This window comes from Battus philenor, unplaced genomic scaffold, assembly GCF_028537555.1.
Source record: "Battus philenor isolate CCGP_79_NKW_IND1 unplaced genomic scaffold, ilBatPhil1.0.hap1 SCAF_24, whole genome shotgun sequence".
Classification (NCBI taxonomy): domain Eukaryota; kingdom Metazoa; phylum Arthropoda; class Insecta; order Lepidoptera; family Papilionidae; genus Battus; species Battus philenor.
In genome coordinates this window covers 10,220,748-10,237,022 of record NW_027181687.1, presented here as the reverse complement: position 1 = coordinate 10,237,022, position 16,275 = coordinate 10,220,748, and the positions used below count along the sequence as shown (strand labels likewise).

The 16,275-nt window shown below is 32.5% G+C and overlaps 1 protein-coding gene across 1 annotated transcript in view; it reads left to right on the top strand.

The window, feature by feature from the left end:
- Positions 1–9,164: 9,164 nt before the first annotated feature.
- homer (protein) overlaps positions 9,165–16,275 on the top strand; it is a 68,731-nt gene continuing 61,620 nt past the window's right edge. The window contains exon 1 of the mRNA XM_068768021.1: positions 9,165–9,255. Coding sequence (XP_068624122.1) covers positions 9,230–9,255 — 26 coding nt within the window. The 5' untranslated portion in view covers positions 9,165–9,229. The remainder of the gene's footprint in view (positions 9,256–16,275) is intronic.

Below are 16,275 nucleotides of genomic sequence, written 5' to 3'. Positions count from 1 at the left end.
GTATCAATAAAATAACCGCATTTTTACTACATGCATACGAATATATATAACAAAATCTATTTTTTTTAAATATTTGTCTGTCTGTTTGATTGTTTCGGATAATTTCTAAAATGGCTGGACCGATTTTAACGGGACTTACACTGGCAGATAGCTGATGTAATAAGGAGTAACTTTGACTACTTTTATTTAACGTTAAACGAAAAGTCTAAATAATTTTTTTTTGGAAAAATTCAACGCAGATGAAGTCGCGGTCTCAGCTAGTTGTTTAATAAATAATAAATAAATAAATAAAATGTTTATTTCTCTCCACAAAAAAGGATTCTTAATAGTAAAATTTACAGAAGTTATAGTACCAATTACAGCCTGAGTTTATGGGAGCTGACACTTGTACTAGGTTTGCACCTGTACTAGAAGTCATCAGACCCCGCTTCTTGAATAGTAGTTTGATTTTGATAGTACTGTCTAAAGAAATGGTATTAACAAAATTAGGTTTATACATCCAGATAAGTAAACATAAATTTTAAGTAGCTTTTTTTGTCAGTACCAAGTGAAAAGTGACATGTATGTTATTACGTGTTGCATAAAAAGAATATCCGTATTAAAGTTTTTCTATAATACCTATAAAGTCGAATAACAATCCATGATATAAATGAGCAAGTAAATACGAATAGGCCAATTTCATTCGCAGGCTTCCGTAACATGTGCCTTTTTTAGATTTCCTAGCAAATTAAATTGCTGATAAATGTGTAATTGATCGGTAACGTTTCCTCATCCAGGTGTTGTTAATACTTGGGTCACTAAAAATGTCATTCATTATTTTATATAGTTGTAATGTAATAGGCGTTTGTCCTCCATCTCACCTGACTGAAAGTGTAGATGAAGACGAAGGTTGTACGCACCTGGTCATTCTACTCTTAAAGGCTGAAGAGTTCAACTCATCAGGAAAAACAGACCCAGACAGATCGTTCCAGATCTTGGCGACTCTAATTAAAAATGAGCTGTCAAACAGTTTAGTTCGTTCTTTTGGGTATTTTAACAACGTATGGATGAAACCTTTGCCTGCGCTTAGTAGTCGGATAAAGGAATGAAGATGGCTCAATCAGTTCGAAAAGAGCCTTCGAGCATTCTCCAAATTTATTAATTTAAATCTAATCATTACCCATGTTTCATTTTTAAGATAGGATTCGTGGCATTTAGATCACAGACCGCTGTTTCCGTGAGCTCAGTTTAGATGAAGCATAAAACCTAAATTGGCTTGCATAACTTCAATCACTTCAAATGCAAATGCAAGATGCGTGTAGAAATTGGTTTTAACATTGATGCAACGTACTACAAAGTGTAAGTCACTTTTCAACATCGAAGTGACATTATACACACTTCTTAACAAATACTTTACTATAACATTAAAAGCATAATATTAGATGAATATTAGAATAGCATTTAAGAGTTTTTAGTGGATCGATATGTGTCGTTGATAATATATTGTATCATCAAACATTGTAATCCATTAAGCCGATTTGGCACTTCTCAGAAGATCCTTTTTTTCCTTAATCTGCGTTTTCTGATAGTACCTTGCTCATAGACTGACTGCACTGAATTTATTAAAACGTTAGAAATATGTGACAGCTTAAAAGTAAATGCCTACATGAAAAAAAATGTTTTTAAATACATTCGAAATATGAATATTAATATCAGGAATGTGATACGTAGACAAAAGATAGTAACCTACGTAGAGCAGCCGATGAAATAGAGGTTACGGAGACCTTAAAGTTGAAGACCACACACCGGCAATAGCAGCTAAAGACGTCCAGCCACAAAGTGGACAGATGATCATGTTAAAGTCATCGGAAGTTGTTGGTTACATTCCGCTTCCAACTGGTCTCATACAAAACCAGCTATGAACATCCAACGCCTGTAACTGTTATAATCATCATAAACATCACTAGTAAAACATCCATAGCTGGAAATAGATCTCCATTGGAGACTTATAATAGGATCTGTTGGATGCGTTCTGCATTCCACTTCCGGCGACCTTAATATGGTCGTCAAGGTAAAACAATTAACATTAAATAAAAAAATAAGGACAAGAATATTAAAAATAATAAACGAGAGTGATACAATATCTATGAAATGTTAATTAAGTCCGATATAGATAGTAAAAAATAAGAACTAAGAATAAATAGATTGTGAAACAAATAATAAAAATAATAAACGTGAAATTGTAGAACTCTGGATGAAAGGCGAAGGAAGTGAGACGATGTATGGAATGGAATGAAAGATTTTGTGAAGGAAATTAGAGGAATGAATAAAAGTCATTGAGAAATACGAAAGATGAGTATGAAAATTAATTAAAATTATGTGAAAAATTACAATTTAAATTAAGACCCTGTCCACGCGTCATAGGGTTTGAAGGAAAGACCCCAAAAACAGGGCCAAAGTAAAAAAAAATAAGTTCTTTTCTTTTTCTTTCACCTCGTGGATAGATGTCCTACGTTCCGCACGCCAATCCGTGATGATGAAGATGATGATTGTATTGTTTTAATTATTATAGAATAAACAATGCTTTAGTTTTAGTGTCGGCGTGGTAATCTTTTATATATAATATATCCTGTACTCCGGGGAGAAGACAAAGTATTTTAGGGATATCTATGTACTAAAGTTATCCATGGTAGATTTCAGTATTTTGGAGGTGTCAAGTATTTGCTACGGAACGCAATGGTTCCCCTCAACACAGTGCTTAGCTCCGGAAGAAGGCTCACTTCGGCACCCTCACCATCCGCGACACTCCATTCCCTTGGTAGCAAAAAGGCCCCTTTTAAAGACAAAACTTGGTGCCGCTTCTAATCACCTTCCATGAGATGGGATCATCATTTCAGCCGTAGGACGTTCACAGAATTCCGAATAAATTTTCTGAACTGCAATGAAGAAAATAGTGAAATAAACCATTAACCACGAAAGACTCAATATGTTTAGTGTGACCGGTCTTGCACTGTCCGTCTAACGATAGCTTAGTATTCTCCCTAAAAAATTGGACAAAAACGCTCTACTATCGTAGTAAAAACAAACAGTAAGATAGACACACAAAGATATATACACAATTTATTCAAACATGATAATAAAGCAGTTTTCAAGATCTAAATAAAAACAGTTACAAGTTGTTGTCAGCCGTACAATACCAGTTTTTTATATCTATCGCCAATTTTTATGTTAAATAAGAAAAACGAAACGTTATTGTTTGATAGTATATAATCTTAAATTAATAAAAACAAGGGAATATATTCTACCTAAATGTAGCGTCTACTCTTGTCAAATTTATTTATTTTTTAATTAAAAATCGAAGACTGTTAATTTTCTCATGAATTATATCAATATTGTATTCTAACCTATTGTTTCTTAGTCTAATTACATCAGATAGTTAACTCGAACAGTAATTAAATGGAATATGACGAAAATCTATAGAAGAGAAATAAATTCTGATCAGATTGTTATAAAACCGTAATAAAAATTGTGATTTAGTAAATATAATGGATATGAAATAAAACTGAAATAATTACGTAAATTAAAAATAAAGATAAAAATAAAAAGAATTGAAATGTGACAGTATTCTGGATGGAAGAAGGAAGAGAGGCGATGTATGAAATGTAACAAGGTATGGAAGGGAATAAAAGATCTTAAGAAGAATAAAAAAGAAAAGAAGTGAAGATAACAAAATTTTGCATGGCGTAAGAGAAATAAATAAAAAGAATAAAAATACAATTATATCCATTGTACAGTGTAATATATAATTGTTATAAAACAGTATCTGAAACAAAAGTGGATGCACGAACTGTAATGTTAAAAACTGAACATTGTTAGAGGCTTGTTAAAATAAACAAGACACCAATGATTTTAAAAAATAGTTTACTTTAGTTTAGTTTACAATAGTTTAAGATTTAAAGAAACAGATTAAGAGACTAAAATAACTTAGCATAGTACTGTCATGCAGAAAAGTTAGCAAAAAAAATATACGAAAATGTTCAATTTAGTTATAAAAACAAAGGCACGGGCGCTTATGTGTGTGGAATATAGATTCACTAATTTTAAAAAGGTTATTGGTTGACGTTATGAACATGATTCTATTTTTAAATGAGTCATGTCACTCACAATGAAGAACAATAGCGGGCCCGCATCAAAGGGTCTTCTCACGTTTCTTCGTATGTATTTGTTTACGGTCCTGAATCAGTTCAGTTGAGAAACCCTGACCGCTAGTCGTACATTGCGTATTTCACTTCCTGCACCGCGGATGTTTTCCTCAGTCCGGCCGTGAATGTAAAATCTGTTTTCCTATCCGCAAAGACCTTGAGGGAATACTTGTGCAGAATTTGATTATTTTCTACATAAAAACAAATCTTACCAGCGAATTGAACGCACATAAGATATTGATATTATAAAAAAGATCTCTTTATTCATTTATGAGTATATTATCAAGTTCGCGGGAGGTCTATGGAAGCAATACCAGTCATTGCGTCAATCTTTCAGGCATCCAGGCTTTCTTTTACGCTATTACTGAAGTAGATCAGTATCATCAACGGTTTTATCCGCCAGTACGGCTGTAAATACTAACAGAGTCATCCTATGACTCAGCAACTTTTTGAGTCGAGAGAATAAAAAATTACAATTTGCAAAATATCAAAGATAAGTAAAGAGCCACTGAAATTTTTCTTGTACTTGCATAATAATAACGGCGTAAGCAGGCCCGGCACTAGTTGGATCGACGTCATAGGTATTATTATTATTGTTATAATTAGCTACGTTATTGTGACGATCTTTGAGGGAGGTAGGCTAAAGTTTTTCTTGTAAAAAATAATCTAAATAGATTATTAAAATAAATATTCTAGACTCCTGCTCAATTTTCCGAAACTTTAGAACCTTCGCGAGGTAATCTGCGCGTGTGCACTAAACCAAATGACGTCATCACTTGTAACTGTTAAAATAAAATTCGAAATACAAAATTTAAAATATCTTTATTTTAGTAAATGAACGCGCTTTTACATTGTCTATTATTTTAACTGCTACCAGCTTGGAACGCTGATCTATTGAGCAGAGCAAGCCAAAAACGAAACAGTTGCTATTTTAAATGAAATTTAACAGTTTTAAATATGTACATTATAATATTAATCATGTAATTGAATCCACAAATCAAGTTCCACGCATTTCGATCAAACAAACTGTTGAATACTATAATGTTTATATAATATTATACTTTTAGATTTGAAGCAAGGAAACGGAAGATCTAAGACATCTCTTAAACTTTATTATATATACGTTCACTTGAACCATGAGTATCAAAGTACCTGTAATAACAAAGCCGTACAATCCAATATAACAGGCAAACAGAGCAGACATGTAACTTTAAATCGTTCTTATATCTTGTTACGTAGTCAATAATATCACGGGTCAATGTACTTTCGATTTTTAATAAATGTTTTGTTTTTTACAACACTTTAATTAAAGATATCTTAAGAGGAGATTATTGCATATAATAAAATGTTTGTGTGTATGTCTGTTCTTCATCGTCACTTCAGCCGTGGGCTAGATGCGTGGGCAAGATGGATATAAATCTTCCACATAGAATTCCAATAAGGCAGGAACCGGGTTGCATACAGCTATTTCTGATGATCCTGACAAAGTAGTGGGTCAACTTAGCGGATGGATAATTCCTTGGTCTTCACTCCAGAACTTTAAGGCCTAAGTGGCCCGACAGTTAATAAGCAATATAAATAAATCGCTTTTAAACTGAAATGACGTTTTCTCGTGTTCCTTATTTAAATATATTAATCTGGTTTACAAAACTATCTATATATAAAACTTCACGAAAAAGGTTGCTATAATCAATGCAACGTTATAATCCGGATAAATCTAATATGTGTGTATAAAAACAATATAGTTTCATTTAAAAACAAGATCTAGATAAGCGTAGTATGTTCAAAAAAATTTATGATACTTTTATAATATTTTATGATAAAAAAATTCGTTATGTTAATATGTTTTTTTTAATTAGATATGAATTTTAAAATTAATAATTGCATTGATTATATCATCATTTTAAACGTGGCATAGGTGTCCACTGTTGGACATTAAGAACCTCTCATAGATATTCAATAGAAATCATCGGGTGCAGCCGAAGAAAGCATGTGATACAAATGGCATGAAATAATTGAAAATTGGCAACATGTACTTCTCATCCAAGCCATGTAGTACAATAGATTAAATTAGATATTATCTTAATTATTTTTTTTTCTCGTTTTTATTCGATGAGAGATTTGAAGCCACAGACGGCAAGTGTAGGTATTTAAAGTAATGATTACTTTAATATAGTGGGATGCAAATAGCCGTTATCTTATATTAAATATACACCTAACATTTAGTCTTCCGTGAAACCCTTTTAATTTATAACCTATACGACACGAATATACAGATTATTAAAAGTAGGATAAATGTATAAGTTTAATAGGAGTATGTCAGCAAAAAGCATAAAATTATTCGCACCTATTTTCAATCATCCTGTATAAACTTATCACTCTTAAATAAATATTTTAATTGGAATGTGAAAGGCCAATAAATTCTGGCAGTACAACGTCTGCACGGACAGATAGTAAACAATAAATAATTAATTTTAATAATATCTTTGCTATTTATAATTTCTGAAACCATTATTGGATAAGGTGTATCATACATTAATTGAAAGGAAATGAGGTCTTAAAAGCTTTTTACATCTATAACAAATCAGTAAAATTATATGATGTATATTACACAGGTGAAGTAATAAGAAAGGCTAAATTGTTTTTATATAACCAAGCTAGTTACAAATTCTTATAAAGTAGCATAAATTTAATAATAGATTTAACCACATTGCGGTTTACTATCAGATGTTGACCACCGAGCCTTAACAAAGCGCACATTCACGACCAACGTCCGATTTTTTTACGTAACCCGCATACTTTCACTGGACGCCATTTTGCTCGCTGCCAGTATCCGTCTGTCAAAATGCTCAACAATATTATTAATCTCTATAAATATTTAATTAATTAATTTTATTCTTCAAACATTCTTTTACTTAATATTTCTTCTTAAAACTTTAATTGGGTAATTTTCATTACCATTTACAATTGAGAATATCATTGTTGGTATTCTCTATAACTATCCTTGTCCAACAATAATAGGTTTTATAATTCGTTCCACAATATGTACCAATTTCGGACTAAACGGCCCAATTCCCACGTGCATCGCCTAAAATCAATTTATTTAATTTTAACAATATTCATTAATTATTTAAACCATTTTTTATATTATATCACTGTAATTAAAACTAAAAATCTTGTCACTAATTTATCTATATTTGTTCATGTTTGATTTTATTATTGTTTAAAGAGCCCTTTTAGGTTATTTGATTTATTCCTATAACGTTTAAAAATAAGCTAACATAATTATGGCCAGGGCGTTACATTATATTTTTAAATTAATACGATGTAACGAAACTAATGTAAACTAATATTATATTTGGCCAATAACGATCCTTTTTGAAATATATGATATAATAAAAATAACTGAGTTGCCATAAAGATCAACTTTTATAAATTTAAAACTTTACTGTGAGATTTAAAATTTAGTTACCACTACGCAATAGAGACGACGATAATAAACATTTAAAGTTTCTAATGATATCGCCATAGGTTGTATATTGACCGAAATGTTACTTAATAAACAGGTAATTTTACATACTTCGCTTACACATTAGATTTTTAATTACACACGCTACATTTCTTGTTTAACATATGCATAAATTACGCGGTGAAGTTACAAATAGTCAATAGATTTTACAGTATATTTTATCAGAATATCATTCATTTGTAGAGAAATTAACTTTGGTTTTCCTTATAGCCTTTTTATTATTATGGTCGCTTTGAGTTATTTCCGTCCTCGTATAATATATTAAAAAATAAATAATTATATTTTGTAGCATAAAATCGCTTATCTCTTTTCGAATACATGTTTTATTTTAAATGATACTTACTGTAGATCCTAATATGTAATCGTTATAAACGTTTGTTCTAGTGGTAAAATTTCATAAAAAAATATTGAGTATTTCCACAGTTATTATTTTTATTAATGGTATTTTTTAAACTGTGCAGAATCATCAAGTACTGTTTTAGAGACTCAGTTGAAGTTTCGTATGTTAAGTGTAAGGAGATTGTTTAAAATGCATTGATGAAAATAACGTCTAATAATAACATTTTCTTTAGTCCTCAGCTGGAATTATTTATTCCTTTACTTTATTTTATTATAAAATAGATCTTTGATGTCTCTCAATTAGCATATGAAAGCCATAATTAGCATTGAATTTTATTTTTAGCACAGCATTTCATTTAATTAGCACTGTCATTCTTTTTTTTCATTTCGTTTAATTCAAGATTTTACCAGTTTTTTTTACAGAGAACTTAATAAAATGATCTGTGAGCTTTCTTTTTGTGGATAAATGTAAGTTAAACTTATCTAGAGCGTAAATAGTATCAATCTTGTTACTATTTGACATCAGCGCCATCTTTAAGCACTGCATACCATTGCAGCAATATTTCTGTCAAAGTAATTTACATTTGTCTCAAGAAATAAATATATGAATAATATCTCTTAAAAATGTTAAAGTGCACCAGTAAAAATTTAAAAAATACTTATCAATTCATATAGCTTTTTCCTGCAGAGAAAATTTAAACATTTTTCTTAAATTAAAAAGAAATTATGTGAAAATTAAATTGTGTATATTGTAGTACATACTACAACCAAGAATCATAATTACAACATTTTTTAATTAAAAACTCTTTGGAAGAGAGTTGCCTTTTTAAAGTATTTTATCGATGTTTACTTTTGGATTCGATGGTGAGATGCGGTTAAAAATGAAAGCTTATACTATTCGCTGATAGATGGCAGCTCATAAGTTGAAAGCTCTTTGTAATAATTGAATAATCAAAATTTTACATTAACTGTAAAATCGTAACAAAAACTTTAACAATTGTTTTTTATTTAATTTTTTATATTTTAATTTCGCAATACTAATTTCTCGTTTTTTAACTTTTTTTTCACGTTACAGGCAACTTTACAATTCTTTAGTTTATAGCTAAACTGCCGCCTGTCAGTTGTGTGAGAGAAAATCTGGAATTATGAAGTAGGATATTTTCCAAATTACTGTGTTTAAATGACAGCAGGAAAAGAAACAATGGGGTAAGTTTTATTAAATGCATTCTTATCTTTATTTATCGATAGTACCAGGTAAAATATTTTGCGGCAATATATATTAAAAATCGTTTTCTCTGCAACGAGATATTTTTAGGGAGGGGATATAATTTACCAATGCGAAGGTGTATTTTTGAGCTTTCTTACAAATTATGTGGCATTTTCGTTTAATCTAATATTTTGGCGGTTAAAATTTACTTCATATTATATTTACGATTTGTGCCACTCCATCTCTAAGAGATACAAAAGGAGCGGTTAAATTTACGCTTGTATGGGCTTAAGATTGATTGCATCCAATTGAACGAGTTTACCTCAGCGGTGAGGTCGTCGAGGGTTGTCAGGTCGAAGCCTGCTATTTATAATGTTCAATATTTATATACTTGAGTGGTTTTGTGCTCACGGTTCACGTTCCTACATAATTAGGTTCATTAGACCAAATTAGCCAGTATGCAATTTTATTTATTTTATTAAAGAAACTATTACCTGTCAGACACATTTTTAAATTATAAAAATATTTTTAATTAGTTGCCTTGACAATGTCCAGATCGTCATTTAGCCGACAAACACAAGACCGACGTGTAATTATGACGGCTTACGATTTATTTTTCTAACATTTTTACAGTTTATAAATTATAATATTTGAATGAATAAGGGTTGATTACTATTAAAACCAACATATTACATTTTTAAATTACTCATATATTTACGATAAAGGGGCTGTTTAATTGACTTGCCAGGATATCACTTTGATAATGATTCTTATTAAGTTTATAGGAAGAAATTAAATAGAATATTAAAGTAATTTTTAATTGTAATACTGCATACCAATATATGAATTTAGAGTTGTTAAAACGAATTTTGTTTATAGTATGAAATGCCAAATGAAAAGGACTATTTATAATGTCACAATCAGTTTAATTTTACATCTAGAAGAACTTACATGTAAACCCTGCAAAGTTATTTTTTTCTGTAAAATTCAAGTTATTCAACATGTAATCCATAAAGTAAATTGCGTTCATCATATAAACTACTATGGTATACAGGTGTTAAAGTTTCAATGTAGTACATGTATAGCTCCTTTGCTGTCAATTAGTATATGACACACCCTATTCAAAAATCAATGGTTTCCGAAATATTTATTAACAAAATCATAATATAATGAAAAATGTGTTTTCTTAATTTGAACCACTGAATAATAAAATTAATTATTATTTACTATCATTTGCGATTTCATTTATTTACTATATTTTTGTAATGCTAAAAGCTATTAGCCTGTTGTATCAAAAAAAAAATAATGTAACATATTTAAAGTTCTACATAATTGGGAAAAGGTGCCAAAGCTTTAGAGCTTATTGCTCATAAAAGAGACATTTAAACCTTTAAAGCCTTCAACATCTGTAACAAATCACCCTGTATATGTTACATGTATAGTAACTTAATATATGAGAATTCATGATAAAAGCAGCTTCTCTTTAAGATGGCTGATAAAGATATTATTAGGTACAAGTTAAAATAATTTTTAATTTAAATCTTTTGTCATGTCGTTTTTATGGTATATAGACCATATAAATTATAATTAAATCTTAACATTTTAATTATTCTAAATGTCAAACATAAAAGCTGCATGAACAGATGTAACTCTGTATGAAAAGGGAGTGGCTTAATTGAAAGTCACTAAAATGATATATTCCACACAAATCATCTGCTTAAATATATTATCTGTGAAAAGTAATTATATTTCATGATATATAAGGACTTATTGGCAACCTCATTGTCACTCAATGAGCCATGATCAAGAGCTTTTTGGGGTTTCTCATCAAGAATGAGGAGATACCTAAACAAATTAGCAAGTTGGGCATGGACAGGTACATAGGGCCCAGAACAAATGGCTGCCGGAGTCTTAAGATTTTTGTGTGGAGAGCATAGGGTGAAGCTCATGTAGGATGTTTGCAAGGTGGAGAGATGATCTTTGTTATGGTCGATGGAATATGCTTTCAGAGTCATTTTTATTTCTCATGGCATTAAATTTATTTTCTTTAAGAGCTTGGTATTGTAGTACTATTAGGGCTTAGACATGTTAATATTGGAAGAGTATTCTTAATCCACATATAAAGCCGCAATTGATGACTGTCATATATAAGTGGCATTTTCATTATCTCATATAGTAGTTACCTTTATTGCACTGACAACATTGCTTGAGGTGTAAGGGCGACTAGACGCACATGAGATGCTTAAGAACAGATGGCTTGACATTTATCAATGTACATTATCCTGTGACACACATACTACAAATGTCGACTAGAATTTGTGCACACTCTTTGTACCTTTTTGATTTTTGCATCCAATGTCATTTATTTTTACGATGTTTTCCTTTAATATTTGCCTTGTTTGCTAAATCTATAGTTACTATTTAATAGTAATTGCATATATATACTATATGTTACAATTATAAGAGCAAAAGTATAAAAGTCGGCATTTCATTTGTCACATCGTAAACTCGAGCGAGATATTAGACTATATTGGGTTTTTAAGTGTTACGTTTATTTTTCGCAAAATCACGCTTAGCTGAATTTCAGTGTCTTACTTTCCTTCATGTGCCAAATCATATGCCGGTGAGTAAAGTGTGCGCGTAAGTATTAGTTACCGCCTGAGGCATGTAAACGATAAGAAAAGCTAGACGCACACGGGATGCTTGTGAACAGACGGGATGATATTTAATGGAATCAGGCGTTACTTCGCGGAAGTCCATCCTAAGTAAGAAAAGGACCAATATTTAGCCACTTCCGCACATGCAGTGGTAGTCGTGCAATGAAATGCACCGCCCGCCAGCCCGCTGATAAATGCGTATGCGGCAAACAATGCGAATCACACAACCGCCACCATCAAATCACTCAACACGTGTTTCACCCCTCCACGGGACATCTTCAGGAACTCCTGACTCCGACTGCATGTGCGGAAGTGGCTAAATATTGGTCCTTTTCTTACTTGGGATGATATTTGTCTAGCTGCCCCGTCCACATATTTACATAGTCTAGGACTTGCCTAGCACTTGGATGAACATTGTATCGAAGGATATAGTTTGCGTGCGGCTCTGTACAATTTTTTTTTAACAATTTGTGAGCAGTGGTGTTGTAATTAATACAAATTACATGTGTTACCTACACTGTAAGGCTTAGGTCTCACCTATACATCTACACAATGTGTCTTGCACCTAGTGGAAAGACCCCCTTACCTACGCCGTCTACCGGCTGGTGATCGCTACTTGCTCATCGACTGTCGGTTCCATGAGCGATATGTCCCACCCTCATCAATTCTTCGAGATATGTAAACCTTGATTCTTCTGCGATTCTCCTTTCTGATTTGGTTTTTCAAATATAGAACCAACATTTGTACCGGCGTATAGTTTTTATTATTCCTTTGTTACGCGCCAGAGAATCCGTTATTTTGGCGGAATCTATCAATCAATGTTGCAATGTTTTTGTGAAATTTTTTTTTTCAAGTTGCAACGTTATTTGAGTTTGTAATTATTGACTTCGTAACCAGACTCAAAGCCAGTGGAGGTCAGTGTGTCGATTGTTTTGGGTTCGAATCCCACACGCAATAAATATTTTTTTGTGTAAGTTTGACCTAGATTACATTTTTCGGTTTAAATTTTATTTGTTATGCGTTTTTATAATTTCCTACCGTGCAACTGAATTCTGGTAATATTTCGCTGGATGTAAAGGTTCATTTGAACAGTGGTAACACAGTAATGTCGCGAGTTTGGTTCCCGGGATACGATCTTATATATTTCAGACTGTGCGCGTTAATTATATAGGATTGCTACTGCTCACAGACAAGTTGTTAGAGCAGAGTTCCCCAAACTTTTTGTGTCGTAGACCCCTTGCCATGTTTTTCCGTGTTGGGTAGACCCCCTACTTACCTGATATTGATTTCCTGTAAATTTATTTGTTTGTCCCACATTCGTATTTATAGAGTGACGAATTGAACAAGTCAGTGCAAGGTAGCGAAGCTCTGAAACTGCGACTCTCAGGTTTTACAAGTTCAAAATGTATTGCGACCACAAAGCAAATACCAACACATAATAATTTTTTTACTTCATAGGTACTTTTATAAATAATGTAAATGTTTTGATATTATAAAATAGTATGATGTAAGTAAATAGGTACTATCAGTGTATGTGTTGAGATCCACTATCGTGGACCCCCATTTTCATTTCATGGACCCCCAAATTTTTTTCTTTTTTCGCTGACGTAGACCCCTTGCAGGTTGTCATAGACCCCTAGGGGTCGATATAGACCACTTTGGGAATCACTGTGCTAGAGGATGGGCAGCGGCGTCCTCTAGATAGCGTAATACCACACTGCGAACTTACAACCCATATATATTCCCATATATATCTTTAGCCTATGTCTTGCAGTTTGCGTCTGTGGAATGAATAGACAAAAGTTCCCGAGGTTGTCAAGGTAGACCTGGAGCTAAGTTATGTACATAAGGTTGAAAATAAGTGCCTTCCATGCACTGTCCGCTTAAGTCCGCGGAATCAGAAAATTTTAATAAGGCATGCGTAGATCCGGAATTAATAAAAGGTAGTACTTCTACGCCTAGGTCTATGATGAAGTCCGTCGACCGATTGTCTGTTCACAAAGCTGGTCCGTGGCAGTCCAGCGGCCATATTTGCTGCATGCTGTTTGGCCTGCCAGCTGTCAATATCTGGACGCTTCTTTTACGGGTTATATCACAGTGAATTTCACTTTTATATTCACACTGTTTCGAGTTTCCAGTGCCCATTGTCACGGGTAAGGCTGACGTGTTAGACCACTATTTTTTAAGCTTATATATGCAATGTCTCATCTTAGCCTTTTCTAAATTCTCTCAGCCCCCTATGTAACATACGTATTTTTATAAGGGTCAAACTCGTGTCGAGTCCACTTTCAAGTTGTCTCTCCTTGTTGGACTATGTGAGACTGTTTAAGCATTAGGAAAGTTGTTTGGTTATAGGTGTAAAAGAAGCGTACAATACCCGGCGATAAATATTGCACATCGAACTTTAGAAAGAGACAATCTGCTAATTTCATAGAGCGTTATCTCTGTCGCACGAAATACAAAACGTTACATAGGTAGTGTGGGACAGAGATAAAGCTCTACTAAGCCGAAATTACTCAATTGTCTCTTTCCAAAGATCGATGTGCAGTATTTATCGTCGGGTACTGTATGTATAGTTCTTTTGTAAGTTAAAGATTTTACACTTATTTCCAATCTACCCAGTATAAAGCGATCGTTTTGAGATATGTTATATTCATTTATTTTTATTTTAGAATTCTACAGATTAATGACTTTTGGCAACACAAAGAATGCAGGAATAGATAATAAATAAAAAATAATTTGGATATAGCTATTCGAATTTTGAAAACTTTTTTTTTTAAACTATACTATAAAAATTTAGATAGGATGTACCATATATTAATTGACAGCAATGAGCTTTACATTCACACGTTTTAAACCCATCACCCTGTATAGGTTTTCCTAATAAACCTGTAACGCATTCGGATATTAGATAATAAAACACCACGGTTTATATTATGTTCAGAGACAGGGACGTGCATTCATAATTTAACTGCAATACAGTTTACCGCAACGTAGATCGAAGCAACACAGCACAGCAGTCTATTACGGAATCAAATACTTCTGTTTGTTTAATATTCTTTGCAACTTAACTGTACATACGAATACGATATTTGGTTTGAAAATTTTAATGTAAAAGGTTTACTGATTCTCGTGAAAATTGAAAAATGTTTATTTATTCACGAAGGTTTATATTTTATCGTTACTGCTGTAATTGGCTTCCATGTTGCGCCATAATATAAGATGTAAGTTATTTTTTCCTAATTCAACCTCTATTAGGGTCGTTATGTATATAGTTATTTTTTCTTTTTTATTCTCTTTTTATTTCAAAACTCTTCAGTCCTTGTCAATGTTTTTCATTCTTCACTCTAATTTCTAATACTTACTTTTCTTCCATACATCGCCTCACTTCCTTATTTTTATCATTTGTTTAACAGTTTTATAATTCTTAATTTTTTTTCTTACTATCAAACCTTTTAGTTTATATATTTTTTATTTAATGGAATCAGGCGTTACCTTGCGTCCACCAGCACGCTGATAACTTTGTTGCACGACTACCACTGCATGTGCGGAAGTGGCTAAATATTGGTCCTTTTCTTACTTATATATTTTTTATTAAGGCGTGTCAGTAATACAACATAATATGTATCATAATAAGTTCTCTCGTCTAAATATAGAAGCTACAGTTCATCATATCAGCTGATAGACACCAACTGTATGGCATAGGCTTCCCCCCTAAGATTATGATGATCAGTCTTGCGCTCCCTGATCCAGCTACTTGTCGCGACCTTTACTATGCCGCGACTACCGGATCATCGATCGAGAACGATGTGTTCTATTTTTAAAATTTAAAAACGTTGCTGGTTTTTTTAATTTTGTGAGTTTGGCCACTAGTCTTCTCTCACCAGATTTCGTAAATACTTTAGTTTTTTTGAATACACACCGGCATAATTAGGGGAACCCAAAAAAAAGGCAGTTTTTTAGCAGTTATATCGTCTTCAAGACGGCACTAGTTGACCGATTTCTGCCCTGCCCTATCCTCCGCACGTAAGATTCAGTCGTCCAGTAGCGTCGTACAACGCGATGAATCATCGATGTCGATACACTCAATGCGCGAATGACTGAATGGTAGGTATGCCCCTTCTCGATCTTGGTTACTGCATCAGCCACTGAAGTTGCTGGTAAATCACTCATTTTTTTATCAGAACAATATGCATTATTGAAAGCAAACAGTTAAACGAACAACAGCCACATACAGCATCCAACAAAGTTTTTATCAGTAACAATAAGACCACTCGATGTCAGGAAATACTTAAAAGAACCATAAAACCTGTCACCGCACTTGAAAAGTGGGAAATTTTTAAAGTATGTTGTTTCTTATGA